Genomic DNA, 27394 nt, shown 5'->3' with positions numbered 1-27394 from the left:
AGGTATAAGGAAAGGCTTTTCCTTATTTGGAACCCGAAGTTACAAGAAATAAGCATAGACGTGTATGTATGTATATATATATATTTGTGTGTGTGTGTGTGTGTGTGTGTGTGTGTGTGTGTGTGTTCCATGGGGAAAAACAATTAACAATAATCCCTTAGAAAGAGATGAACAGGACTTTGCTAGCAACCCTTTATCATTGTTAAAGGGTGTTTGAGGGGACGTGGGGCTTTTAGGAGCCCAGCCATCCTTATCTAGGTTCAAGTCACTGAGGTTCTATCTCCTTTCTAGCTAGGAAGGGGGTGGAGTGGCATCAGCTGTTTGGGTGCGTGAAAGAAATCTGCTCTCCAGAACTGTTTTGACAGCTTAGAAGAAAATATTGTGTAGAAAGAATCTGTTCTCCTACAATTTCATCATAAATGGACATTAATGGTCTTTCTTTCCTTTTCTTTCTTCCACAGTATTATTTCCAATACAGCCATCTCCTCTAAACTTTGAACATGTGGGCTGGGCCTACAACCCAAGAAGTGGAGTCTTTGGGGTGGGGGAGGAAACTCTGTGAGCTTTGAGATCAGTCTTTGTCCCTTGCTCAGGGAGTGACCCTAATTATGCTGGGAAAAGCAGCTGAGAATTTTTTGTTCTAGACAGCCCCCATGGTATGTGCCAGATTTTGTTACTGTTGCACATAGTGTCAGCTGATAATTGAAAAGGGGTAGAAACTTGGAGATAACATGGCAGATTTCCTTTAAGAGGAAGCCAAGGGAAAAGGAAAAAAAAAACAAATAATGTCATAGTGGCAATAAATAATAAAAGGCAAGCAGGATTGGAGATTATTTTAATTATTTCTCTTCTCATTGGGAAACTGAGTAACAGAGCATTGGACAGCTAGACTAAACACCTGGATCTCTAAACCCCTGATCAGTGATGTAACTCAATTTAATTTATCTATAAAATAGGAATGACCATATATATATATATATGTATATACATATTATCAAACTACACAAGGAATGGAGATAGAGGGATGGGTAGGTGAGGAAGACTAATTGACTTGAAAGCTTACTGAGATTTTTAGAGAATGGAAGCCAAGTAACCTTCCAACATTATTTCCCCAGGTTATGTCCAGGATAGAAAATTTTACTCTGTCAGACAAGCCCCAAGGCTTTTGTCTAATGACAGGTCATTATCGTTATTAAAGAATAATGTATTTGTAAACAACAAATAAAGAGATAAATCATAAATTATATGTTAGGAAGAGGTCAAGGCAAATTGTCCCACCCCTCTGACTATTTCATCATTTCCATCTTCCTACTTTAAGTTCTTAACACAGTATGATATGCCCATAATACTGAAAAAGCTTCATAATTAGTCTCCTTCCCTTTAACATGATTGTACCAATCCTCAGACTAATTTTCATAAAAGAATTGTGATGATTACAGTATTTCTCTACTCAACAATCTGCAATGCCTCCCCATTCCAACTTGGTATTTGGAATCTACTATAGTCTGATCCTTTCTGCCTCATCTCCCACTGGGGCTCCTCAACATAAATGGGCAGCAAAGTGGCTCAGTGGATAGACTGCTTGGGCAAGAATCAGAAAGATCTGAGTTCAAATTTAGCCTCAGACATTTACTAGCTGTGTGACCCTGGGCAAGTCACTTAAACCTCTGTTTGCCTTAATCCACAGGAGAAGGAAATGGCAACCCACTCCAGTATCTTTGCCAAAAAAACCCCCCACAGGCAGTATTGGTGTGCTATGGTCCACGAAGAGTTGGACACGATTGAACAACAAAACCAGGCTGCTCTATTTGCTATTCTATGATAGAAACTGCATTTCCCTGCCTCTGCTCAGCAGGGCTCACCACCCCCATCCCTCACATCTTCACCTTTCAGAATCTTAGCAAATCATCATGAAGCAATGTAAAATGGTTCTCTAAATTGCCTTTTCCAGCTTAAAATGATCCCTCCCTCTTCTGCACTTAATTCCTGTCAAATAAATTCAGCGTCCTATCTCCATGTGTGTGGTTGGGTCTCTGCTTCTTAAACTCCTTAAGTTTTGTAAAAATCTTGAAGACGGCCCCAGGCTTTAAGGCTCTACTTACACAAATGAGCCGGCATTTATTCACACAGCATCTTTCCTCTCTTTTACCTCCCCTAGCTCCACCTCAGGAGAATGGAATCTCTTTAAAATCCGGAGCTGTTTTGGTTTTTATCTTTATAGTCCCCTCCCCCCACCCTAAACCAGTGTTTTACACCTTTCTTGGGTCCAAAGGGTAGGGAGTTTCCAAAGAGGAAGTTTATGCAGATTGGCTTCTGTGCTGCAATTTAGAATGCTGGAGCTAAGTGACTTGTCCAGGAGTCCCCAGCCAGAGTTAGAACCAAAACTTGATAGTCTCAGCTCCAGATCTGGCTCCTTACCCACCGCATCTTACAGTCTTTCACATAGTAAGTACTTAATGAATGCTTATTGAATTTGTTGTATCAGTTTGTCCTACATGTACGACCTTTTTTTGAGCATATATTTGCATTTGGGTCTTATCTTGCTTCCTAGATTTTAAGCTCTTTGATGGCAGAAACTATTTCATGCAACTTTATGCTCCAAATGATGCCTTGCAGAGATGCTCAATAAATATACATTTTAATAATATTTTATTTTTTCCCAATTACATGTAAAAATAATTAAATATTTTTAAGTGGGTAAATCAAGGTTGAGTTTTGAGCTACCTTGCAGATGGCATTCTCTTTTAGAAGAAGGTTGAGAAATCACAATATCATAGATTTAGAACTAGAAAGGACCTCAAAAGCTAGCTCAAGTCCCTCATTTAATTGGCGAGGAAAAGGCTGCCCAGGGAGATGAAGTTACTTGCCAAAAATCACACAGGTAATGCCAAAGGTGGGATTTGAACTGTGTTCTCTGGTTCTAGAGCTGATTGGTATTTCCACTGTACTATATTCAAACTTTAAAAAAAAAAAAATCAGTGTTGGAAGATTTTTTCAATTCTTTACTTTTTTCTTCTTATTCTAGCTTCATTCATTTTAATTGTGCCAATGCACTTCATTTCCCAGCTCTAAGAATTTTCTCTGATTGTCACCCATAGAAAGCTCTCGTTTCTCATCTCAGCTTACTGGCTTCCCAGGCTTCTTTCAAGTCCCGGGTGAAATCCCATCTTCTAATCTAAAGGAAGCCTTTCCCAACCCTCAATTTCATCACCTTCTCTCTGCTAAGTATATTCTATTTATGCTCTATAATGCTTGCTTCATATACAATTGTTTTGTTTGTTTCCTTCTTTAGATAGTAAACTCCCAGAGGGCAGGGGACTCGCTGACTCTTTTTATAACCCTAGCCTGCCACACACAGTAGGCAGTTAATAAATGTATATTGGTTGCTTGAAAAGCTGAGACTGTCTCTACCGTCTTTCCCCCAAGCAGTTTGCAATTTGTATTTATCCATTTTCCCAACTCTTTCAGATTTTGACCTCTATAAGGGGCTGGTCCCCTTCTATTTTAAAAGTGTCAAAGTGGTGGTGGTTTGTAGACTGAATACTTGAGGAACAGGTGATAGTGACTCAATATTGGCTCAGTTTTTCCGTAGAGGTTCTGGCCAAAGGGTAAAGGGTGGGGTTTCTTATGGCTTGTCTTTCGTACACATTAAGTGTTAATTAAAGTGCCACATATTGTATAATATGTGCACCACGTAAGTTATATATCTATATAGTGAGGATTTTGAGGATATTATATACTCAATTATATACATGTTTATATTTATAATTGGCCATTAATCTAAGAGTTTCCTCTTTTCTAGTCTGAGTTAATTCTACAGTGTCCCACGCTTAAAAAAAAAAAAAAAGAAAGAAAAACAAACAACACTTTGTCTTTCTAACCAGTGGTCTTATCTTCCTGGGAGAAACCTGCCTCAGGACCAGACCTCACCTTAAAATCAAATGCAGAGCTTTCCTCCGGTCACCACGTGGGGCAGAGCCCAAGGCTGATGGCCCTAATTGTTGTATCAAGCTTCCCCTGGAATGCAGAGGCTTTGTTTTGGTCCCAGCCTTGAGAAGGGAAGGACTTTACTCTTCTAGTTACTTGGACACACCTTACTCACCTGAGAGGAAAGCTGGGGGGTTGGGAGGGAGTCCGATTGTTTCAGTGAATTCTTGGTTTCTGAGCTGGCATTTCCTATATTCCTCTTCGGGCTCCCTAGACCCGAGATTAAGACGTTTCCACCTGGGAGCTGTTTGTTTCATTTCTGTTTTTTTATTCCCAGTGCCTGCCTAATCCAATACCTGGCCCACTGTAGGTGCTTAATACATGCTTGTTGATTATTGATTGATTTATTTGCTCAACATTTTTTAGATCTAGGAAAACATGCTGTTTAACAGCAGCATTTTTCAACAAGTATTTATCCCCCCTGCCCCAAATCTCTCCAGAGTGAGATATCCTTCTCTCTTCATGGGGCATCAATCAAATGAGTTAAAATATTTAAAGTGCTTTGCATTTAAAGCGCTATATAAATGCTAGCTATTATTGTTGTTGGGATCATTCAGAGCCTTTCTTGGACTCTTGGGGGGAAAAGGATGATTTTGAAGTAGGCCAGTAAATTGCTCCTGACACAGCGGTGGCCTCGCCCTCCCCTCCCCCCAGCAGTTATTGTTTCTATTATGCCGTACTCCATGTAAACTCGTTCTTCCACGTTTCCTTTTCTTCTCTATGGAATCAAAGCAACCTTATCCAAAGCAGGTTTAGTAGGGAAACGAGCTTTGTAGGGGCTAGGACCCTTCTATTGGCCCTTCCCTGAGGAAAGAGCTTTTTATTGTCCTATGCTTCATTTCTTGTCTCAGCTAGGCTTAGATGGCTGGTTTGAGGTTAAGAAAAAGGAAAAGCTGAGGAGGAGTAGGTAAAAATTTTCTGCATGAGGTGAGAAGGAAGTATTTGGGTTTTCATAAAGGACATTTTAGAAGAGTTGGGGTTTTTTTTAATTTGTTTTTTGGGTTTGTTTGGGGCTTTTATTCGGTATTGTTTTTTTTAGCTAAGGTGAACCGAAGTCAGAGGAGGGAAGAAATTCTACTAGGGATTAATGCAGAATTTCCTAGCTGGGATAAACGAGGATCTGCGGCTCATGGTGAAACCTTTTTTCCCCCTAGAGTTGAGAGGATGCTCTAACCTGCAGGTTCATCTGGCTAAGGGAAAGGGGGAGGAGGTGGGGGAGCGGCATACTGGAAGCTTTCAGCTACTCCCCCAAAATGGCCTCCTAGTAACTAGCCTCGCCCCCCCCTTTTCCAACCGTCTCTTACCACGTGACTCCACCACCACCACCACCACCACTACCACCTCCTCCTCCTCCTTCTCCTTCTCCTTCTCGACCCTCATACCAGACCCCGGGTATCATTCCAGGTCTACTGCAGGCCCGCCTAGTGTGGGGCTCACGGGCCAATCCTAGGAAGCGTAGGGCGGGGCGGGGCGGTGGTGGGCCAATGGAGGCGGGGGAAGGGGCGGAGTTCGGCGGAGGGGAGTAACAGGTTGGAGAGGTAGGGGAGGGGGTTGGAGGGAGGAAGAAGGGGGAGGGTGGTGGAGCCGCGCGTGCCATCCTGCAGCCCAGCCCAACCCGAGTGGGAGCGCTCAGCCTGACGATCGGAGCCAGGCCGGGCCAGGCCAGGGGTGAGTGACCAGGGTAGAGCCCAGAAGAGGGCAGCTCCGGGAATTTGATCCCATCCCCGCGGCGGACAGTCAGGTGCGGAGGAAGGCAGGTGGGGGAGGGCTGGGCAAGGGCAGGAGCAGGTGCGCTGGCGACGTTATTCTCTGGGGCTAGGGTTCCGAGCTGGATCCGGGGGAAAAGTAAGTAATCGGAGGGCTTTTCCTAACAAGATTCCCCCTGCGCCAGGTGACCGGGGCAGGACCTTGGGCAGGTGCCAGGTGAGGGCGCCGGAGGGGAAGGATATGCCTCTGGCATGGAGGAGTCTTTTAGGACTAGATTTCTCTTGACTTTGGGAGCAGGTGGAGAATCTCTGGGGCTTAAAACGAGGACTGGAAGTTAGGAAAGTGGAGAGGAACTGAGGGCAGCTTCGTCTCGCTGCAGTCCTGCTCCCACCCTTCAGGCAGAACTGGCCACTGCCTTTCCCCTGGATGTGGCTGCTGGTTCTTCCCTCTTTCCGGTGAGATGGCTCGGTCATTTCCCCCTCTCCTGGCCACTCAGAAATACATACCATCTACACAGCTGCAAATAAGGGACCCTGAGACATCAAACAAGGCAGTGATCACCTCTTTATCTCCTGTCCCCGTATGGGGGTAAAGCCTTTTGAGTTTCTGTCCAAGTTTCCTCATCTGTAAAATAAGGATGATTGGACTAGACGGTCTCTACGAGCTCTTCCAGCTGACAATGATTCTGTGATTCTTTCTGCCAGAAGGGATGTCGTCAAGGTCACTGGTGGAATAGGAAGGCAACTTAGGGTCCTGTTGAAGGATGGGGGGACGGGAAACCATATCTTGTCATCCACCGCCATACTAAAGTCTCTGGTCTTGCCCCTTTCTAATCTTATTCTCTCTTTACTCTCTTACCCGTCTGGCCGAGGTGGATGCCTCAATTTTGTTTTCCAGCCAAATGTAGCTTTCCCTCCCATCTCTTCGAGGTATACCATGAGAAGAGCCTAGATAATTACAGATCATAGAATTAGTTCTAGAAGGGACATTTGAAATCATCTGCTCCAGGGATTCTTAACATAGGGCCTGGGAACTTAAAAAAAATTATAACTATTTTAATATTAATTGATTTCTTTTGTAATTCTATGTATTTTCTCCTATACATTAAAAAACATTCTTTCTGAGAAGCAGTCCATAGGTTTCACTAGATTGCTGAAAAACCAGACATGACACAAAAAAAGGTTAAGAAACCACTGATCCAGTCCTATCCTTTCCTTTTACAGATGATGAAACTGAGACCCACAGAGGTAAATGGACTTTCTCAGAGCCACGCTAGTAGTATGGCAGAACCAGAATTTGACTCTAGATCCAGGGTTGTTTCTTTTGGGGGAGTTTCCCCTGGGGAAAGGTGTCAGGGTGAGCACCTATTAGATGGCTTCTGAGGTCTCTAGATTTATGATCTTATGACAGAGGTTGGGGATTTTTCCCCCTTCCTTAGTGTCCTCTTTGTTTCTGGATTCATCTGCTGGGTAAAGCCCTTGGTATTAGGGGACCGATTGGCTACCCAGGGATTTGTAGGTAGTATTTAGAATCTCCTGTTTTCTGAGATCCCTGGCCCCAGGCATCAGTACTTATCCAACTGTGCTTCTGGCTGGATAGATTACACACTGATAAAGTGAAAAACATTTGGGAGTTTTATAATCATAAACTGTGAGGATAGGAGAAACCAAGTCTTCTAAGTCTGAAGTATCTTCACTGAGCTGCTGAAGAGTTCCAAGTTTAGCTTTAATGGAGTGATGAGCAAGAGAACACAGATTTGGCTTCAGCTTAGTCTCTTGGATGCCTTGCCTCAGGAAAGTTGCTTTAATTTGAAAGTAATTAGGAGCCGCTATTTTGGAGTCAAGCTGCCAACACTCCAGCCTCTTCTATTTCCCCACGGATATTGGTGATGTCCATGGTCCAGAGAAATACTGGCAGATGAGAGTCATTAACCCAGGTCAGGTAGTTTTAGTTTATGCCTTCCTTCTCTGTGTTTTCTGCACTTCCTTACAATGTCCTTGACTTTATGGAGGCATCATGGTCTGGAGGGAAAAAAATAACTCAAGATAACCCGGATTCTGAGTCAGGTGACCCGGCTTTGAATCTCGTCTTTGCTACTCAGTATCTGTATGATCTTGGGCAAATCATTCTGTGTCCCAAGGCCTTAGTTTCCTCATCTTTAAAATAAGAATCACTGGACTAGATTGAATTTTCAATTGGAAGAGCCCTTAGAGATCTTCTAGTGCAGAGGTAGGGAACCTTTGGCCTTGAGGCCTTCAGGTTCCCCACCTTAGTTCTAGTCGCTAGTGACTAGGTGACCTCTAAGAGCTCTTCCAACTGAAAAGTCGATGATTCTGTGATTGTTTCTGCCAGTGGGAATATTGTCCAGGTCACTCGTGGAGTAGGAAGGCAACTTTGGGCCTCATTAAGGGATAGGCAGAAAGGGGACAATATCTCATCTTCTACCGTCGTACTAAATTCTCTGTTCTTGCCCCTTTCCAGCCTTATTCTCTCTATTTCCTGTGTTATTTGTGGGCTGGACAGAGCTGTTGCCCAGGGTCCTTGCCCCTTTACTCTTTCCATTGTATGGACTTTCTCTGTTTTTGCTTTCCTAGCTGCCTATGTGTTCCCCGTGTCCCTCCCCCTTTATCTTGTTTTCCAAACCAGTCCATCAAGTTTGCAGGGGCCCAGTTCCTTGTTGTGGTGTTGTTTTTGTTTTTTTTTTCTTCTTACCTAGTGGCCGAGCAATTCTAGCCTGGCTCTCCAATTTCAGCATTTTCTCATTGGACTGTCACAGGCCCCTCACATTTTATGAAGTTTTGGCACTTGACCTAAATGTGGGGAATCTTCATGTCCCCATGGCTTCTTGTGTCCTGAGGGTGAGCAGAAAGGTCAGAATCACCTAACTATCATTCTTTGACATCTAAGTCTATCTGTAAGGGCCCAGAACCTGCTCCCTGTGGGTCCTAGCTTCACCTCTTAACTCCCATGTAAACCAGGCCTTCCTGCCAAGAGTCCAGGGACACTGTCACTCCCTGGGTGCTGGACTCCTGCCATTGGTCTGTTGTGAAGGAACTGGGGCAGGGCAAGCTAATGAGTAACTATAGAAGAGGCATTCTAAAGCAGCTTTCATTATTCTCCTTCCTCGTAAGCAGGAATAGCACAAGTGAGATTGACTTTTAGACTTGTCCCTGGAGAGTATGTAGCTGGTGAGGAAAGACCTCTCCTCTTCGTAAGGTCTAGGCAAGGGAAGGTCTTATGGGTAGGATCTGGGATAGAGAGGCTTCTGGACTCTGTGTCGTGGGTCGCTGCTGCGCAGTTTACCTGTCGCTAGGGGATTGCACAAGGCTCCAGAGTCTGCCCTCGTCTCTAGTGACTCTGCCCTCATGTCTGTGTAACTGTAGGCGTGTAGGTTTCAGGTTTTCCACCTTGAATCATTTAAAGCTCTTCTTTCTGACCTGCTCTGAACTATCCCTCCAACCCTTCCATCCACTTACTGATACTCAGATGGCCACACGCCATAAGATGGGATGGTTGAAATAGAGGGGATGGGCTTGTTATTACCTCCCAGCAGGTTAGGTGGTCTTGGGTAAGGTGCTGACCACCCTTTCTTGCCCAGGCCAAGAATGGTAACTGATCTGAATCTGGATGATCAGTAGCTGCCTCTGGAATGCAAAGTAGCCTTATTAATAAGTCAAGTGATTTTTGAGGCCTAGAAGCATAGGCATCGTTTCCTTCAACTAGATCCTAAGACATGAATGAGAGGGACAAGGAGATAGACCAAGCTCGGAAATGACCATTACATCTTGACATGTTCAAAACCCTCCCCAAACCCTTCCCTCTTTCTAACTTTCCTATTACTGTTGAGGGCACCACCTAGGCTCACAGCCTAGCTCTCATCTTCAGCTCTTCACTCTCACTCACCCTATATATGTCCAATCTGCCACCAAGTCCTGACTGTTCTGCGTTTGGGTCATCTCTTGTAGACATCCCCTTCTCTTCTCTGACAGTGCACTGCCCTGATGCCAGCCCTCATCACTTCATACATGCACAGTTACAGTAGCCTTCTGATTGCTCTCTCAGCCTCAAGTCCACTCCAGTCAGTCCTCCACTAGCTGCCAAAGTGACCTTCCTAAAAATGCAGAGCTGATCATGTCACCCCCACCTCCATATTCAATAAACTCTAGTGGGTCTCTATTACCTCTAGGATCAAATTCAAAATCTTGTTTGGTTTTCAAAGCCCTTTACAACTAGTCCCCTCTCACCTTTCAGGTCTTCTTACACCTTCCACTATTTCCTTCCACTTACTCTCTGATCTGGCAACATCTTGTTGTTCTCTGAACATGACCCTTCATTTCTGACTCTGCCTTTTTGCTGGCTCTCATCTCATGCCTAGAATGCTCTTACCTCCTCCTCCTAGCTTCCTTCAAGCCATGGCTCAAATCCTACCTTCTGTAGTACACCTTTCCCATCTCTCTCATTGCTAATGCCTTCCTTCTCTCTGAGATCACTTCCAATTTATGCTTTCCATATCTTTTATGGACATTTATTGTTGTTGAGTCGTTTCAATTATATCTGACTCTTCGTGACCCCATTTGGGGTTTCCTTGGCAAAAATACTAGAGTGGTTTGCCATTTCCTTCACTAAGTCATTTTACAGATGAGGAAACTGAGGCAAACAGGGTTAAGTGACTTACCTAAGGTCACACAGCTAGTAAGTGTGAGAGGCTGGATTTGAACTCAGTTTTTCCTGACTCCAGGCTAGGTACTCTATCTACAGCGCCTCCTAGCTGCCCTTATTTATATACATAGTTTTTTGCATGTTGTCTCCTCTATTAGGGCATAAACTCCTTTAGGTCACGCACTATGTTTTTGCCTTCCTTTGTATTCCCAGCAAGTCGCATACCTAGTAAGCATCGGTACATAGTAAGCACTTCATAAATGTTTCTCGACTTTACTTGACTTGAAAGTTACTGTGAGTGGTACCTCAGGGTTTCTGTTGGTTACTTACTTCAATCTGGCCTTGGGATCCCCAGAAGGACAGACTATTGTCTCTTCTCTGCCCAGTCCCCAGCTGTGTGTGTGTGTGTGTGTGTGTGTGGTCAAGATGAGATTTTGGCGCAGTGATGGTGCTCAGGTTTGGCAAGCTGAATTAATAAATTGGGGTATTCAGTTTGATCACCTTTGTTTTCCTTTCAAATTTTACCCCTTCATTTTCTCTCAGCTTTGTTTCTTGTTTCACTGCTCATTCCCAGTGTAGGAGAGGATAAAAGCAATGCCATGTATTTCTCAGTTTCCTACATGGCCACTGGGAAAAGAAGACCCTCACACTAAGTTCAGCATCTCTAATCATCACACACACACACACACACACACACACACACACACACACACACACACACGTGTATGTGCATGCAGAGACACTGTTCTTTGGTTGGCTAGTCCAAGTAATTAGATTGGTTAGTAAGGGAATAAATAAATGATGTTCTCTAGTTTTACCCTCAGTTTGAGTTTGCCGGTCAAACCCAAGCTTGTTAGACTAGCTAGCAGAAATGTAAGGAGACTCCCATTTTACCATTTTCAGGATTGTAGTTATTCCTACCTTAACTCCTCCTCTCTGGAGCTGAACTCCCCCCTCACTTTCTCTGACCGAGCTTTGACCCCACCCTATTCTGAAGGCTGTTAACATGAGTGTGGTAGGGGGTAGTGCCAAGTCTCCCCAGAGTCAAGTTCCAAGGTAGGAGTGTTTAATGGGTGTTTGTTTTTGCATTTGGGTCTGGCATATTAATGCCTCTCCCCCAGCTTGGTCCTGGTCCATCGTGGAGATTAACATGGGAGCTGGACAAGCTGGATATTTTTGTATGCCTAGAAGAGAACCTCCCTTCCTTCTCCTCCTCCCTGAGGCTCCCTGTGCCAGCACATACCAGGAATGTTCCTCTTATTGCCTCTTACTTAAAGCAAAGAAGGGATCACTCTCAGTCCCAGGGAGTGGAAAGGAGACATCTTAATTCTGAACCAGGAGTTGTTTGCCTGCTATTGGCCTCAACATTATAGTCTCTCTTGTACTGGGGTTATTGTATATAGCATGGCACATTTGTGTATGTTGTGTCTTTCCCATTGGCTCTTGGAAGGACCTGCTTGGAGAGGCAGCCTTGGTGTATCTCAAGAAGTCTGAGGAGACCGCCATTCTGATCCTGCTTCGGAAACTTGCTTGTTATGTAACCACGGGCTGGTCACCCAACTTTCCAAACCTTCGTTTGTAAAATGGAGGTGATAATTCCTTTAGTGCCTCTCTCATAGGCTTGTCATGAGTGTGTATAGAGTACTTTGTAAAACTTGAAAGTGCTCTTTAAAATGTTAGCCCTTATTAGCACAGTTCTTTGCACGTTATATGTTCAATAAGTAGACGTTGATTGAATGAATTCCTCTATATATGAAGATAGTCCTAGGAGATCGATAGCCAGGGATGCCAAACAGGGGGCTGGCCAGCTCTCAGGGGAGAGGGCCTTCATCTAAGATCAGAATACTTTGGGAAAGAGGGAATCCGTAAAACTCTAACATGTACCAAGTAAGACCCAAGTTTTCTGCTGCTTTTCCTTCTCTGATTCAGTGGCTAGACCAGAAGTAGATAGGTGGCATACCTCCCCTAGGAGAGAGGAATAGGGACTGGACCCATGATTTCATTGGTAAAAGGAACTTTTTCGTAACATCCAGTCTTAGAGAGTCGTTTGGAGGTTAAGTGACTTTGCGTAGCCAAAATGTGTTCTGGCATATGTGACACTTCACCCTGAGTCTTCCTTGCTTTTTCTATTCATTACACCATACCGCTCACCCATAACTCAGATATTGGAGGAAAATGAGACTTTAGAGCTAAAGTAACTCAAATTGGATGGGGCTCCATTTTCATTCCGCTGACTTAGGTCAAATCTGAGGGACAGGAACTGGATGATTTTTTTTCCCTTTCTCTCTTCCACAGGATCCCCTCATGTACATGGAGCGGGCAACAGCCATAGCAGAGCCCCGGGCACCAGTGGACCACGGTGTGCAAATCCGATTCATCACAGAGTCAGCTGATAGCGCACAGACAGCCCCTTTCCGCCGGGGTGGCCGTCGCCCAGCCAAGGACTCTAGAGCTAGTTCTTATGGTGTAGCGGTGCGGGTGCAAGGCATTGCCGGGCAGCCCTTTGTGGTGCTCAACAGTGGGGATAAGGGTGGTGATTCCTTTGGGGTACAGATCAAGGGCAGTGGCAGTAGAGGAGCCCCTGATTCACTGAGCTCAGACTCAGAGCTTCCCGAGAATCCATATGGCTCACCTCGGAGATTTGTTGGTTCCTATTCCCAGGGCAGTACCTCTGATGAGGAGGCTGGGATTGAGCAAAAGAGCAAGCTTCAGCGTTCCCGTTCCCATGCCTCCCTGTTGGATTCTGCTCCTGGGGGCCCAGGTGTCCTGACTGGGAGCCTGTTAGAATTAACCCCTCCACATGGGGATGCCATTGACACAGCACCTCTCTCCTCGGTGGATTCACTCATTAGCAAGTTTGACAGCCAAAGGTCCCAAGCAAGGGGCCGTACTGGCTACCGTACACGACTGTCCCCAGAACATCGCAAACGGAGTCAGAGCTTAGATAGTCGCCCACCTCGAGATACCACAGAGGAACGGGACCGGGGAAGGGAACGAGAGCGGGAGCGGGACCGCGACATCAGCAACTCCTCCTCCTCTAATTTGAAGCAGACCAATATGATGGGTGGTCTAAATCAGGTTCAGGCCCCATCAAATGTCATCAGTCGATCTCGACAGACCCAGGAATGGGTGTTGCAGAGCTTTGAGGAGCCACGGGGGAGGGCACGGGACCCTTCTCTAATGCAGGTGAGGTTCCCCAGCCTATCACCACCCAACCCTTATATTCCCTCAGGCTCCTGCCATTAAGCCAGAATACTATGGGTAACCTTATCTAAAATTGTTGTTAGGAACAGTGATTCTCAGTTTCTGGTTCTTAAAACTTTTATACTACCATAGGTCCTTCTGGAAACATAGGAAACATTCCAATTACTCTCTCCATTTTCCCTGACTCCTACTCCACCTATACCCCTGGCTCCTTCCTTCTGACTCCCATCCCTGCTCCATCACTGAGAACATTCTATTTTGTGTGTGTGTATTCCATAATTTTTATTTTATTTTCCTGGATTCTTCTTCAACTGTTAGCTTCCAATCATTCTTCTGAGTCAGACTCATTCTCTTGCTTATCATCTCTCCATCACTCCAACCTTCACCTTAAGGTTCAAAGTCCCAGCTTCTCAAAGTCCCAAACTCTTTGAGCCCCTTCAATAGTACGGGTTCTGGAAGCAAAAGGAATCAATCAATCAAGAAGTATTTATTACAAACTCACTAAGTGCCAGGCACTGGGGATGCCGATATGAATATGAGACAATCCCCTTTACTGAGAGCATTCTTAGTGAGCCTTTAGAAGACAGAGCAGTCTGTCCACAGCAGAGAATTGAGATATTTTACCTGTCACTAAATAGTTTACTTTGGGTTAGGAAATAACATAGCAAGCAAGCATAGCTTGTCCAGACATTCCTGTTCAAGTCTCTTCCTCAAATTCCCAGTAGCAATCCCCCATTGATCTACCTCTAAGCTGGCTTATCTGCTTTCCATCCCTGTTTGGCAGGGCCCCCACCCTCCTCATCCCTGTCACTGCCACCTCGTAGCTGTCCTAGCCTAACTTGTATCTCTTCTTCCATAACTCCAGTCTTGCTGTTTGGTCCTTTACAGTTCAAGTCAACCCCAGACCTTTTGAGGGACCAGCAGGAGGCCACAACCCCTGGCAGTGCTGAACATGCTAAAGCTACCATCTATAATATCCTACGAGAGGGGTCAGTAAGTTTGAGACTGGTAGAAGGTTGCCAAAGGGATAGTGAAGACTAGAGTCCTGGGGCAGATGGGAGGGAGGCAGTCTCTCTCTCTCTCTCTCTCTCTCTCTCTCTCTCTCTCTCTCTCTTTCTCTCTCTTTCTCTCTTTCTCTCTCCCTCCCTCTCCTTCCTTCTCTCCTTCTCTCTCTCTCCCCCTCCCCCTCTCCCTTCTCCTCTCCTTCCCTCCTTCTCTCACTCTCTCTCTCTCTCCCCTTCCCCCTCTCCCTTTCCCTTCCTCCCTCCCTATCCCTCTCTCATGCTTTCTCTTTCTCTCTTTCCCTCCCTCTCCCTCTTATGCTCCTTTTCCCTCTCTCTCTCTTTCTCCCTCTCTCTCTCTCCCCCCCTCCTTCTTTCTCCTTCTCTCCCTCTCCCCCCTTTTTCCCCCCATCATTGGTTTCCACTCATTTTTGGTCTTTACCACTCCTTCCTTTCAGCCCCTTACTTTGTACCTTCCTCTCCTACAGGAGTTCAGAAAGTGAAACATCTGTAAAGAGGAAGGTCAGCCTGGTGTTGGAACAGATGCAGGCCCTAGCGGTGAGTGGGTACCTTGGGGTAAAGTGCCATAGGGTTTGAAGCCAACTAGGGAGCCACACTCAGGGTTATCTGTCCTCCCTGCCCCTAGCAGGTAACCCCTTCCAATATCTCACAAGCCATGGCAGTACATCGTGGGCTGGTTCAGAAGGTGGATGAACTGCAGCAAAAGCTGGATGAGGAGGTAAAGGTGTGTAACCAGGCCATGAATGGTAATAGCTAACATTCATATAGCGCTTTAAGGTTTGTAAAGCACTTTGCAGTATGTCCTGTTTCATTTGCTCCTCATAAAAAGGTAGATACTGTTATTATCCCCTCCAATGTAGGGTGTTATCCGCTGTTAGGATCCCCATTTTACAGTTGAGGAACCTGAGGCAGACAGGTAAAGCGATTTACCCAGGATCCCATGGTTAGTGTTTGATTGAGGTTTCAAACTCAGGTCTTCCTGACTCTATGTCCAGTGCTTTGCGCACTATGGTGCCACCTAGCTCCACTGGAGAGAAATAATTTGGGAAGGGGAGAAGGAAAGAAAAATGAGGAAGCAGAAATGATTGAAGCCTAGGCAGAAGAGGAGAAAGGGTTTAAATCCCAGCAAGTCTCTAGTCCTTTGAAATGCTAACAAGCCAAGAAATGAGGAAGGAATCATGGCAGCTGATCCTATTTCCACCCCATCTCCCTGGAGGGTCCCCCTCCATCCCCTGTTTTCTCTTCCTCTTCCAGAAACGGCAGAAGCTGGAGGTCTCTCGTGAGCCATCCCGGATGGGGCTGGAACGGCAACTGGAGGAGAAGGTGGAGGAGTGTCTGCGACTGCAGGAGAAACTGGAAAGGAAGAAGGCAGAGATGCAGCGTAGCACCCAGGAGTGAGTAGGCCCTGGGGAAGGTGTGAGGGTGGCTGAGGCGTCAAGCCAGGAGACAGCAGCTCTTCTGGCCTGATGCCTGGGGAGCCAGCCAGTGGAGACTGGCTTCTTCAAAGGCTTGAAGACCCAGGGATCGTCTAGAAGGGGGACCGAAGCTTAACATTGCCCTGTCTGCCTGCCTTTGCTGCTAGGCTCCAGGACATGAAGCTCCTGCTGGATCAGGGTGAGAGGTTACGGCACGGGCTTGAGGACCAGCTGAGAGGGGTGCAAGACAGGCTGAAGCAGGGACAGAACCCTGAGGCTGCAAAGGAGGCGCTGTTGAAGGTAGAAGGGATAAGAGATGGCTCCCTAGCACCTATCTCCAGGGCTGGTCCAAACAGGGTTCACCCGGATCTTTCTTTTTCCTCTCTGCCACTTGTGAGGAGGGACTGGGATCTAGAGAGTACCTAGGACTTGGCTCCAGGCAGAGACCAATTAATGGGCCTCCAAAAGGTTGGTGCTTAGGGCAGCTAGGTGGCGCAGTGGATAGAGCACCGGCCCTGAAGTCAGGAGGATCTGAGTTCAAATCTGGCCTCAGACCAAACACTTGACAGGTACTAGCTGTGTGACCTTGGGCAAGTCACTTAACCCCAACTGCCTCACAAAAAAAAACAAACAAAAGGTTGGTGCCACTTTCTCTGCAAGCCTCAGAGGGGGAGGGACTTGGAGAATGGTTCTTAACCTCTATTTCCTCTTATACTAACTAAAAAGTGATGTGGAAATGGTGAAATTCAGTCCTTGACTCCTAAGAACAGCCCCTTGTCTGATTCCTCTCAGGACCTGCTAGAGACCAGGGAGTTACTAGAGGAAGTACTGGAGGGGAAACAGAGGCAGGAGGAACAGCTCCGGCAGCGGGAGCGGGAACTTACGGCTCTGAAGGGGGTGCTGAAAGAGGAGGTGTCCTCTCGGGACCAGGAGGTGGAACGTGTCCGGCAGCAGTGCCAGCAGGACATAGAGCAGCTGCGCCAGAACATGAAGGATGTCTCCCAAGTAAGTGGGTTGGTGGGAGGGAGAAAGGGGTTTTTGGATTTTGGTATTCAGAGTCATAGTATCCCATATGGAGAACTCTGGGAGAGAAAAGAGCCAGGAGAGAAACCCAGGTGTCACTAGAGTCCATGGCCTTGTCACTTATGAATAAATCAACAAAATTACATAATCCTAAAGAATGAGTGGGTCAAAGAAAAAAGTCATAGAAACAGTCGACAATTTTATTAAAGAGAATGACCACAATGAGAAAATATATCAAAATTTATGGCATTCAGCCAAAGCAGCCAAAGGGGAAATTTTATATCTCCAAGTGCTTACATCAGTAAAATAGAGAAAGAGCAGACCAACGAATTGGACATGTAACTAAAAAAAAAAAAACTAGAAAAAGAAAAAAATAAAAATCTCCAATGAAACACCAAATTAGAAATCCTGAAAATCAAAGGGGAGATAAATAAAATTGAAAGTAAGAAAACCACTGAAATAACAACTAAAAACTAGGAGCTGGTTTTATGAGGGAAAAAAAGACAATAAACCATTGGTTAATTTGATTTTTAAAAAAAATCAACACTATTAATGGGATGTGCTATTGCCAGGCCTCCATGATGTAAAGGAAGAGAGGTGATATTGCCCAGCCCTTGCTTTCCCTGATCTCCCAACCTAATAAGGCACACATGTGGCAACCACTTTCACGAGAGAATGTTAAATGGGGGAAGCTTCCTGGAGAAGCCAAGTTTTAAACAGAATTTGGAAGGAATGGGACATGATTTGATGGAGAGGACATTGTTTTGAAGGCCTGGTGCTACAGCAGAGAGGGCCAAGATGGAAAGGACTTAGATGCCGTCCTACCTGCCTCCATCCCCTAGCATAGCTTCCTTGGGATTCAGGCTTATTGACCTCTCTTTATATCTTCTACCAGGATCAGGCCACCCTGGAGGTGGAAAGGCAGAAAGTGTCAGCCCGAATTCGGGGCCTAGAGAGGGAACTCAAAGAGAGCACTGAGGAGACCGGCCACTGGCAAGACATGTTCCAGAAAAACAAAGAAGAGCTTCGTGGGACCAAGCAAGAGTGAGTTATGCCCCTGACTCCAACTTGCCTGATTGTCATTTCCTACCTGTGTTCCAGAAATAAAATCTCCATTGTCTCTTCCCATCCAGGGGACTTGGTGGCCCCAGGTTCCATGGGAAGGCTTTTGGGATGCTAATAGGAAGGAGAGGGAGCCTTTGTCTCTCTCAGGTAGGAGAGCCAAGGCACCTCCATTTCCATTCTGTTTCCTCCATCTGAATGCAGGTTGTTACAGCTTCGGCTAGAGAAGGAGGACATGGAGGAAGAACTCAGGGAGCAAATCGGGGCTCTGCAGAAGGACCTAGAGCACGCCCGAGCCAGTGCTAAGGATGATCGTCAGGTCGAGAACCTCAAGAAGGTACCAGGCAGGAATGGGAGCATAAGAGAGCAGAGATATGTCACAGGGTGATAAGCCCATAGGATGTTTACTCATTCTGGCAACTAACTGACCTCAGGTTTTCACTACTGTGTGGGTGAAGGCTTTTCTCCATCTCTCCCGATCTAATCTCTCCGACCTTCTTTTTTCCATTGCATGGAAATTCATGCATGCATTCTGCATGAATCCTTGAATCCAACTGAACTTGTCTTTTTACTCTGTCACTTTTTTTTTTTGGTCCAACCCTATGATTTTACTCATGTAGGGACTATTAATTCAGATCTGCGATTCACAGAATTGCCTGAGACGCTAAGATTTTAAGTGACTTATCCAGCGTCAGACATCCAGTATGTGTTAGTAGCAGGATCTGAACCCAAGTCTCCAATGTCAGGAGCTTCCTAACTCTAAGCCATCTCTAGTCACTGCACCAAGCTCTCTCGTCAGTTACATATCCTATGCAAATTCTTCCTGCCTAGCATCCCCTCCTTCCGGTTTTCCATCTAGCCAATTCTGCCCCTCTCCCAAGACCCAGCCTGAGTGTCGCTTCTTCCATGAAGCCTTCCCCAGGAGTTTTTTCATTCTTTGAAATGGAACTTACAGATGATATTATTCTACTCAGCATATGATAATCTGTAGCCATTTATTACCAGATTATTAGAGAACAGGAATCTGTGCCTTCTTCTCTATCCCTTGTGGTATTTAGCATAGTGCAGGTCACATCAACCAATCAACAAATATTTGTCAAGTTCTGGTAACTATGCCAGATGGTCTGGAGGCAGTGACGAAACAGAAACGTTTCCTGTTTTCAGGGAGCTTCTATTCTATTGGTGGAGAGTCACCAAATAAATACTTGTTGGTTAATTGACAGTAACAGGGAATTTGGTATTGCAGCACTAGCCAGGGGCCATGTTTCTCTGATCTCTTAAGAATCTACCTAGGTGGGTTACAGAACTCCTCCATTAGCACAGTGGTACAGCCTCGAGACTCCCGGCCCTCAGAGAACTGGGGTATGTGAATCAGGGATCTTTCCAGGCCCCTGCTCCTCAACATCTCATACCCTTCTCCCCCCAGGAACTGCAGCGGGCCCAGGAGGAACTGCAGGACTTGCGAGATCTTCAAAGTCAAGAAGCTGCTGCGAGGAATCGGGCTCGGGACCTGGAACAGGAGCTGGCAGCCCTCAGAGAAGAGGCTGAGCGGGGAAAGGGGGCTGAGCAGCAGCAGCTACAGCTGCATAAGACCCTGCAGCAGCTTCAGCAGGACTATGAAGAGACTGCCAAGGCAAGCAAAGTGGAAGGGGGGCTATAGGAGAGGGGCCATGGGATCTGGAAGACCCACCGAGTCAGGAGGAGAGTCACACGCTTACGCGCGTATATTCCTGAGACTCAGGGGTGCTTGGGAGCATGGTTTAGCCAGCCAGGGTGGATCGGAAGCCTCTGGCCTCGGTATCTCTTTGTGTTGGGTTGGGGCACAGTCTGAGCTGCCTCCGTGCTTCCCCAGGCCAAAGCAGCAGCTGAAGCAGAGGCAGCCATGATGGGGCAGCGGCGGGTAGCAGTGGAGTCGACGCTCCTTGAAACCCAAGAGGAAAACGATGAGTTCCGACGGCGGATCTTGGGCCTGGAACAGCAGCTGAAGGAAGCCCGGAGCTTGGCGGAAGGCGGAGAGGCTCTTGAGTCGAGGCTTCGGGACAAGGTGCAGCGGCTGGAGGTCAGTCAGTGCTGCTCAACCATTAGCTTTTCCCCCTGCCCCTTCTATTCCCCCTTGAGCCTCAACTCTCCTCACACATTAGGTAACTCTGTTTATGGCCTCCTTATGGCTCGTCAGATTTTTCTCCCTCAAAAGCCTCTGTTTTGAGGCTTTTGATTTTGCTTTGATTTTGTTATCTGTGCTTTAATGTCTATGTTCCAGCATCTAAACCATTTCTCTTTGCCTCAGTTTACCTCTTTTCCCATCTTGGACTTACTTGTTCTGTTCCTCAACTTCCCTCCTGGTCCTCCCAGGCCCGATTCCATTGAGTACCTGTGTCACACATCTTCCACTCTCTTACCTTCGGACAAGTTAAGATCCAAGCTTTGCTCCTGCCCCACCGATCCTATTTCCCTACCTACCTTAGCCCCATCTCCCCTCCCTGCAGGCAGAGAGACAGCGGCTCGAGAAAGCCCTGAGTATATCTCAGGAAGAGGAGGAATCACTGGCCGTGGCGAAGCGGCTGCTGGAGGGGCGGCTGGAGGAGGCGCAACGAAGTCTGGCACGTTTGGAGCAGGAGCAGCAGATGTTAAACCGAGCCCTGGAAGAGGAGGGAAAGCAACGGGAAGTCCTGCGGCGGAACAAGGCTGAGCTGGAAGAGCAAAAACGGTTGTTGGACAAGACTGTGGAGAAACTGAACAAGGAGGTGAGGGGCCGAGGACAGTTCAAATAATTGGAGTGATAGTCTAGCCCACAGACACATTCATTCTTTGGGCAAGCCCAGGGTGTTTGGGTATTTGGAGACCCCTGACTTCTATCCATCTCTTTGGGTGACACTTTATTCTATCCCTCTGAGCAAAACCATAAAGTAGGGCTTTCTTACCCCTCCTCTTATTTGGGGTGTGGGGTGTGGTGTGGCATCCTGTGGTCTTTTACCTCAGGGCTTTTATAAAAGGTGTTGGCAAATCAGAGCTGAGAAGTCTTAATGTATTATCTTAGGCAGGGGTATTTATTATGAAAAATATTTAACACCCAAATAAATGAATCTCTAATGGCAGATTTGCAGGCTGTTAGGGAACATATTTTTGTGGAGGAGAGTTTCCTTGGTTATCCTTCAAATTAAAGTGTTCTTTTTATCAGGTCCCTTTTGACCATTCTGGCAAATGAGAATGAAGGCCTGCCTTGATGGGGCTTTGAGGCACAGTTCTGGACACAGAGGTTATACTGGGATGCCATGGTGGTGAAGAGGCCTCTAGGGAGAGTCTTAGAAATCAAGTTCCTAAGGAGGCCATTAGGATATTTGTTAAGGAAGGTGGCACTCCAACTTGTGTTCTTTTTCCACCTTTCAGTTGGAGAAAATTGGAGAAGAGTCACAGAGAGCCCTCGGGCAGCTCCAAGCCCAACTGGAAGAATACAAAGAGAAGGCACGTCGAGATGTAGCAGGTGCCCAGCGCCAGGCCAAGGAATGGGCCACTGAGGCGGAGAAGGCAGCTGGAGGGCTGGGCCAACTGCAGGAAGAGGTAGAGTCATGAGGGGATGGGGCAATGAAGATGCTGAGGATTTGTCTCTAACCTGGAAGGGTTGAGTTAACTCCCAAGGATGTAAGGTTTATCCTTCCCTTCTCTTCTGACAGCAATTAATCGTATGTCTGGCAGGGTTTGGAGACTGCTTCTAAATGCCCCTTCCCTCTCTTCCTTTAGGCCCAGCGACTGCGCCAGGCCCTGCAAACGTTGCAGGCTGAGAGAGATACAGCACTGCTAGACAAGGACCTGTTAGTCCAGAGACTACAGGGGCTGGAGCAGGAGACCGAAAGCAAAAAACGTTCCCAGGATGACAAGGCCCGGCAACTCAAGAACCTAGAGGTGAGCCATGCTGCAGGATTCTATGATGACACATTCAACCTCAAATCCCAGTGCTTCTTTGTAATAATAATAACAACAACACGTTTATACAGTGTTATGTTAAGGTTTACTGTTTTCTTCACAACAGTCAGAATCAGTTAGTACATTTTTATTAAGCGCCTACTATGTGCCAGGCACTGGGGATACAAAGAAAGGCATAAGACAGTCCCTGCCTTCAAGGAGCTCAAAGTCTAATCGATTACTATAGCCCTGTGAGGTAGGCAGTACAATATTATTTCCATTTTATGGTGAGGCACTGTGGCTTAGTTGTCAATAGAGCTGGCCTTGGAGCCGTAAGACCTGGGTTTAAGTCCTCCTTCTGACCTATTTGCTCTATGACTGGACATCTCAGTGCTCCAGACAACTGTCTTAATGATATGAGTAACAAAAGCGTTGCTGATCTGCTTTTGGAGAGACACTGATCTTATGAGGGAGTTCCCTACACCGGTGAAATCATGGGTCCAGAACAGAACAAAAAAAGTGGATGAGGGAGTAGAGATTCAGAGAGGCCCCAGTGCTCACTCACAGTTACATAGTTGCCAACTGGTCACGCCAGGCTTCAAATCCAGGCCTTCCTACTAAATTCAGTGGTCATTTTGACCCAAAATATCTGGGGCTTCCTTCCATGAATTCCTCTCTGTCATCCTTGTGACTCAGTTTCAATTTTCCACCATGCCTGATTATTTGGAGCTTTCTTTTCTTTTCTTTCCTTTCTTTTTTTTTTTTTTTTGTTTTGTTTTGGCAAGGCAATTGGGGTTAAGTGACTTGCCCAGGGTCACACAGCTAGTATGTGTCAAGTATCTGGTCTGAGATCGGATTTGAACTCAGGTCCTCCTGATTCCAGGGCCAGTGCTCTATTCACTGCACCACCTAGCTGCCCCTGGAGCTCTCCTGTTACCACATTTTTGCTTGTGAAACCAGACTTGCCCTTGGCTTAACCAGTTTAACTGTTGTCTTGACCTTGACGGTTGTCTTCCTTTTGTATCCTGAGGAATGAACAGAACTCTTTCCCTCCCTTTCCTGTGACCACTTACCTGGCCAGCAGAGGGCACTGTCCCCATGGTACCTGCTGGCAACTGTAAGTTGAGTTTGAAAGAAGAAGGCTTTGGTCCTGGGCTACAGAAAGAGCCTTGGAGAATGTCAGGGAGGGCCTCAACAGTGTCCCACTCTGGCAGAGAGTTAACCCATCATCTCCCTATTAGGAAAAGGTCTCACGCCTAGAGGCAGAGCTAGATGAGGAAAGAAACACGGTGGAGCTGCTGACCGATAGAGTGAACCGTGGGCGGGACCAGGTAATATGTTGCTGCCTCTCTCCCGTTTTCCCTTCTCTGATCCTAAAGTATTGGGCCATGCTTGCTAATCCTCAAAGCCCCTTCCCCCTTGATTTGTTGGCCATGGATGCTTTAGGACCCGACTGTCCACTTGTATCAGTGCTACTCACTCTCCAGGAGGGGGCGATGTTCCTCTTTGGGAGATGAGGTTGATCGTGTGGGGTGGGAAGAGAAGAGAGTGTCTGACTGGGTCTCTGCTTAGACACATTACTCTTCCCTTCTTGGTAGTTTTTCAATCACTTGAGGTTTTTCTAGTCTAGATTTCTTTTGGGAGGTTCCTGCCTCTCATGATCCCAGGGTCACAGCAGAAAAACAGGGTCCTGGGGGTGGTCCCATGACTATGAAAAAGTCCCCTATCACCAATGGAGTTCTCTCCCTTGGGTATCCTTGTTCCCTATCCATCCCCTGTGGAATCTTTCCAACCCCAAATCCAGATTGACCAGCTGAGAGGAGAGCTGCTACAGGAGAGATCCAGCCGGCAAGACCTGGAATGTGACAAGATCTCTCTGGAGAGACAGGTGAGAGGCTTATGGCAGGGGAGGAAGGACAGGTGCTGACAGCCTGTGACACTGGGGACAAGAGAACCTCCCACTTTTCTGAAACACTTTTAAGGTCTTACATAACAACGTCTTCACGGATAGTTCTGGGATTGAGTTCAGTGGCCGAGGGGCAGCAGGAAACACGCCCTGATAGAAGGCTTGGTCTCTTCCTCAGAACAAGGATCTGAAGAGCCGACTGGCCAGCTCAGAGGGTTTCCAGAAGCCCAGCGCCAGCCTCTCTCAGCTGGAATCCCAGAATCAGGAGCTGCAGGATCGACTTCAGACGGAAGAGAGGTAAGTAGATAGAGCAGCTGCCCCGGAGTGGCCTCTGCGGTCTGTGGTGAACTACCAGCCAAAAAGTTGTGAGGTAGCTGGGTGGCCCAGTGGATGAAACACCCGACCTTGAGTCAGCAAGACCTGAGCTTGAATATTGCCTCGAATGCTTATTAGCTGATGTTGTGACCCTGGGTAAATTCACTTAATTCTCCGAGTCTCGGTTCCTTCATCTGTGGAGATATGGGGTTAGTTTCAGTGGCTTCCATCTCTAAAGCTATAATATCTAATACCCCTTAGGCAAGAGGGATATAGATTCTTGCCATCCTACACCCTTCCAGATCCCACGGCTGCGTTTTCCCTGTCTAGTATTAGCTCCCATGACCAAGTGAAGCTGTTATAGGAAGACAGAATAGGGGTGGAGGGGTGCACCACGTAATTCTCTTACTGGTGGTAGCTCTGAGCAATCCCTACCCATCCCTTAGGGAGAAGACACTTCTGCAGACCACGAACCGAAAACTGGAGAGGAGGGTTAAAGAACTTTCCATCCAGATTGATGATGAAAGGCAGCATGTAAATGACCAGAAGGATCAGGTATGGACACAGGATGTAGACAAGGTCAAACGTGTATATAAAGCACATAAATGCATATCCCCTTTCTAAGCAAAGAGGATCTTTCCAGAAGTGGTTGGTGTCCTTTCTAGCAGTATGTTCTCCCAATTTTTCCAGGCCTATCTTATTCTGTGTATTATGAAGGCACCCATGCGTCAGAGTGTGTGTGTGCTTATGGCTGGTAGCCCATAGAGTATGAGCTAAACCACCAGCAGCACATGGAGTATGAGCTATGAGCAGTGGCAATTTTCCGTCCTATTGGAAAAGGCGGAGGGATCCACTTCCGGGTGGCAGATGGTCTTCTAATCCATGGGTTCTCCCTAGCTGAGCCTGCGGGTGAAGGCCCTGAAGCGACAGGTGGATGAGGCAGAAGAAGAAATTGAACGGCTGGATGGTTTGAGGAAGAAGGCCCAGCGTGAGCTGGAAGAGCAGCATGAGGTCAACGAGCAGCTTCAGGCCCGGGTGAAGGCCCTGGAAAAGGATTCCCGGTAGGTTCCACAGGGGAGTGAGAGGTGGGAGAGAGAGATGATGGAGGAGAAGGTGAGGCTGCAGTCAACACCTGGGTTCTTGCTGGCCTTGTAAGGAAGAGCACCCGTAGGCGCCCTGTTGGAGAACTTAGGCCTTGGTTGACTGTACGCATGATAGGTCCACAGTGCCTCTGGCTCCCTGGTTTGGATCTCAGTAATAGAATCATCTCTAGCATCTAGGCGGCACAAGTGGATAGAGCGTCTGGACCTGGGCTCAGGGAAGCTGAGGTCAGCCCCTGCCTCAGACACTTATTAGCTGTGTGTCCCTAAGCAAGTCACTTAGCCTCTGTCTGCCTTAATTGTCACAACTATAAAATGGGGATAATAATAGCACTCACCTCCTAGGATTGTTGTAAGAATCATATGAGATAATATTTGTAAAGTGCCTGGCAAACCTTGAAGTGCTATATATGTTAGCTGTTATTATAATGATCTTACCTGAGGTGAGAGAAGATTTTAAAAGCAAGGTCTTTTCGATTCAACAAGCATTTATTAAGTGCCAAATGTACAAAATACTTTGCTAGGTACTAGGGATATAGAAAGAAAAAAATTAGGGAAAATGGTCTTTTTTCCCCAAGGAGATTACATTCTAGTTGTTGGCTGGGCCAGCTTAGGCAAAAGAATTGGGTTTTGACTGCAATCAAATATTCATCATTTCTCCTGACTAATGGTGTGCTCTCTCTCTCTCTCTCTCCCTCTTTCTCTTTTTAGGCGTAAGGCTACTCGATCAGCAGCCGAGGCATCCCTCAAGCATGATGGCCTGAGCTCAGATGAGGAATTTGACAATATCTATGACCCCTCATCCATTGCATCACTGCTCACTGAGAGCAACCTCCAGACCAGTTCTTGCTAGCCAGCAGTCAGCAAGGAGTCTAGCGGCCAAGTTGCAGAAGGTCCTTCCCTCCTCTAGCCCTCGGCTCCCTTTCCTCTAGTCCACCAAATGACCCTGTTAGAGGTTGGGTCCGAATGGTGCTAAGGGGAATTCCTGAGCGTGGGCCAGAGCAGGGCTGTGGAATGGACTTTCCCTCCCCTCCTCTCCATGTGAACAGAGTTTGATGGGAGTAGGTAGGTGGCAGAGGAGAAGTATTAAGAGATTTAAACCTCTAGAGCTTGTATTTTTTTAGCCTCTTTATCCTAAGGCTCAGGGACATTCCCCATGTGATCCCTTTACCCATCCTTTTCCTGACTGGGTAAGGAGGCTTGGGAGAAGGGAGACACCATGGGCTGTGGACGCGCTGGCGTGGTCCTGCCTGCTTTTCTTTGCACAATCCTCGGGGCCCCTGGGGTACCCCCATACCTCTAGACCCTCCATTTGTCCTTTACCTGCTTTGAGCCAGCAGCTCCAAGGGACCATTTCTCCTTTTCCCAAGAGTCAACCTTCTTACCTTTTTCTCGGTGCCTTAGCTAGGGGAGGAAACGAGGTGGTTCCCCACACACAACCTCCTCATATAGCCATCAGATTTCCCTCTTGGTCCTCATGCTCATCCTTACTCCCCAGGTAGCTGGTTAAGAAAGTAAAACAACGCAAGTTGTCTTTGGTTCCTGGTGAAAGGAGAGCTGAAAAGGGCCTGTGCTAGGGTAACATGGTGCTGTGGGAAGGACTTCTTATGTTCATAGGCTTCCCTTGGCGGCTACGTGGTTATGATTTGGTTGAGACCAGGGAGCTCTGCCAGCTATCTAAATACATTTAAAGATTCACAGATCAAAGGGCCTCTTCAGGTCTAATGGTTCTACTGCAGCCTTCCCACAGATCTATTCCTGGCTTCAACAGGGAATCCAAGGATCCCTCATTTTCTCAGGAGCCTGGTCCTTAATGCTAGCTCCTCTGCCTCAGGCTGGGAATTCTGCCTTGGAATGGAATGGGAGGAGGAAATGAAGACCTCCATCCTGCCTTTGGCTTTTTAGGACAGACCCAGCCCCCATGAATCATCTCCAGGAGCCTGGGGGAGGGAAGCATGACTACACTCACCAATGACTTGTAACTTTGTGATTTTTGTACCTCTGTTCCTTGGGCAAATCAGATATCTCTCTTCCCCTCCAATTTTTTCTTCCTCGATTTTATTTTAAATTAAATACATATCTTTATATTGTGAA

General features: G+C 46.7%; 1 protein-coding gene across 6 annotated transcripts; it reads left to right on the top strand.

Moving 5' to 3' along the window:
• On the top strand, nt 1-27394 carry LOC114043237 (cingulin-like). 6 transcript variants are annotated; one of them, XM_027862300.1, is made up of 21 exons: nt 1-62; nt 12649-13539; nt 14446-14546; nt 15047-15116; nt 15205-15303; nt 15834-15973; nt 16162-16294; nt 16787-16999; nt 17913-18061; nt 18284-18416; nt 19506-19712; nt 19932-20138; nt 20566-20823; nt 21467-21637; nt 21818-21979; nt 23221-23310; nt 23784-23867; nt 24064-24182; nt 24647-24755; nt 25098-25261; nt 26012-27394. In XM_027862300.1, the coding sequence occupies exons 2-21, from the start codon at nt 12658-12660 to the stop codon at nt 26151-26153; spliced, it is 3633 nt and encodes a 1210-aa protein (XP_027718101.1). In that variant the 5' UTR covers nt 1-62; nt 12649-12657; the 3' UTR covers nt 26154-27394. The 6 variants fall into 6 exon arrangements, with proteins under 6 accessions (XP_027718101.1, XP_027718099.1, XP_027718102.1 ...); XM_027862298.1 differs by lacking the exon at nt 1-62 and adding an exon at nt 5583-5655; XM_027862301.1 differs by lacking the exon at nt 1-62 and adding an exon at nt 5604-5728 and having other exon boundaries at nt 15208-15303.

The sequence above is a fragment of the Vombatus ursinus genome, unplaced genomic scaffold, assembly GCF_900497805.2.
Source record: "Vombatus ursinus unplaced genomic scaffold, bare-nosed wombat genome assembly UNPS02014768.1, whole genome shotgun sequence".
NCBI lineage: Eukaryota > Metazoa > Chordata > Mammalia > Diprotodontia > Vombatidae > Vombatus > Vombatus ursinus.
This window is presented reverse-complemented; position numbering and strand designations above follow the sequence as displayed.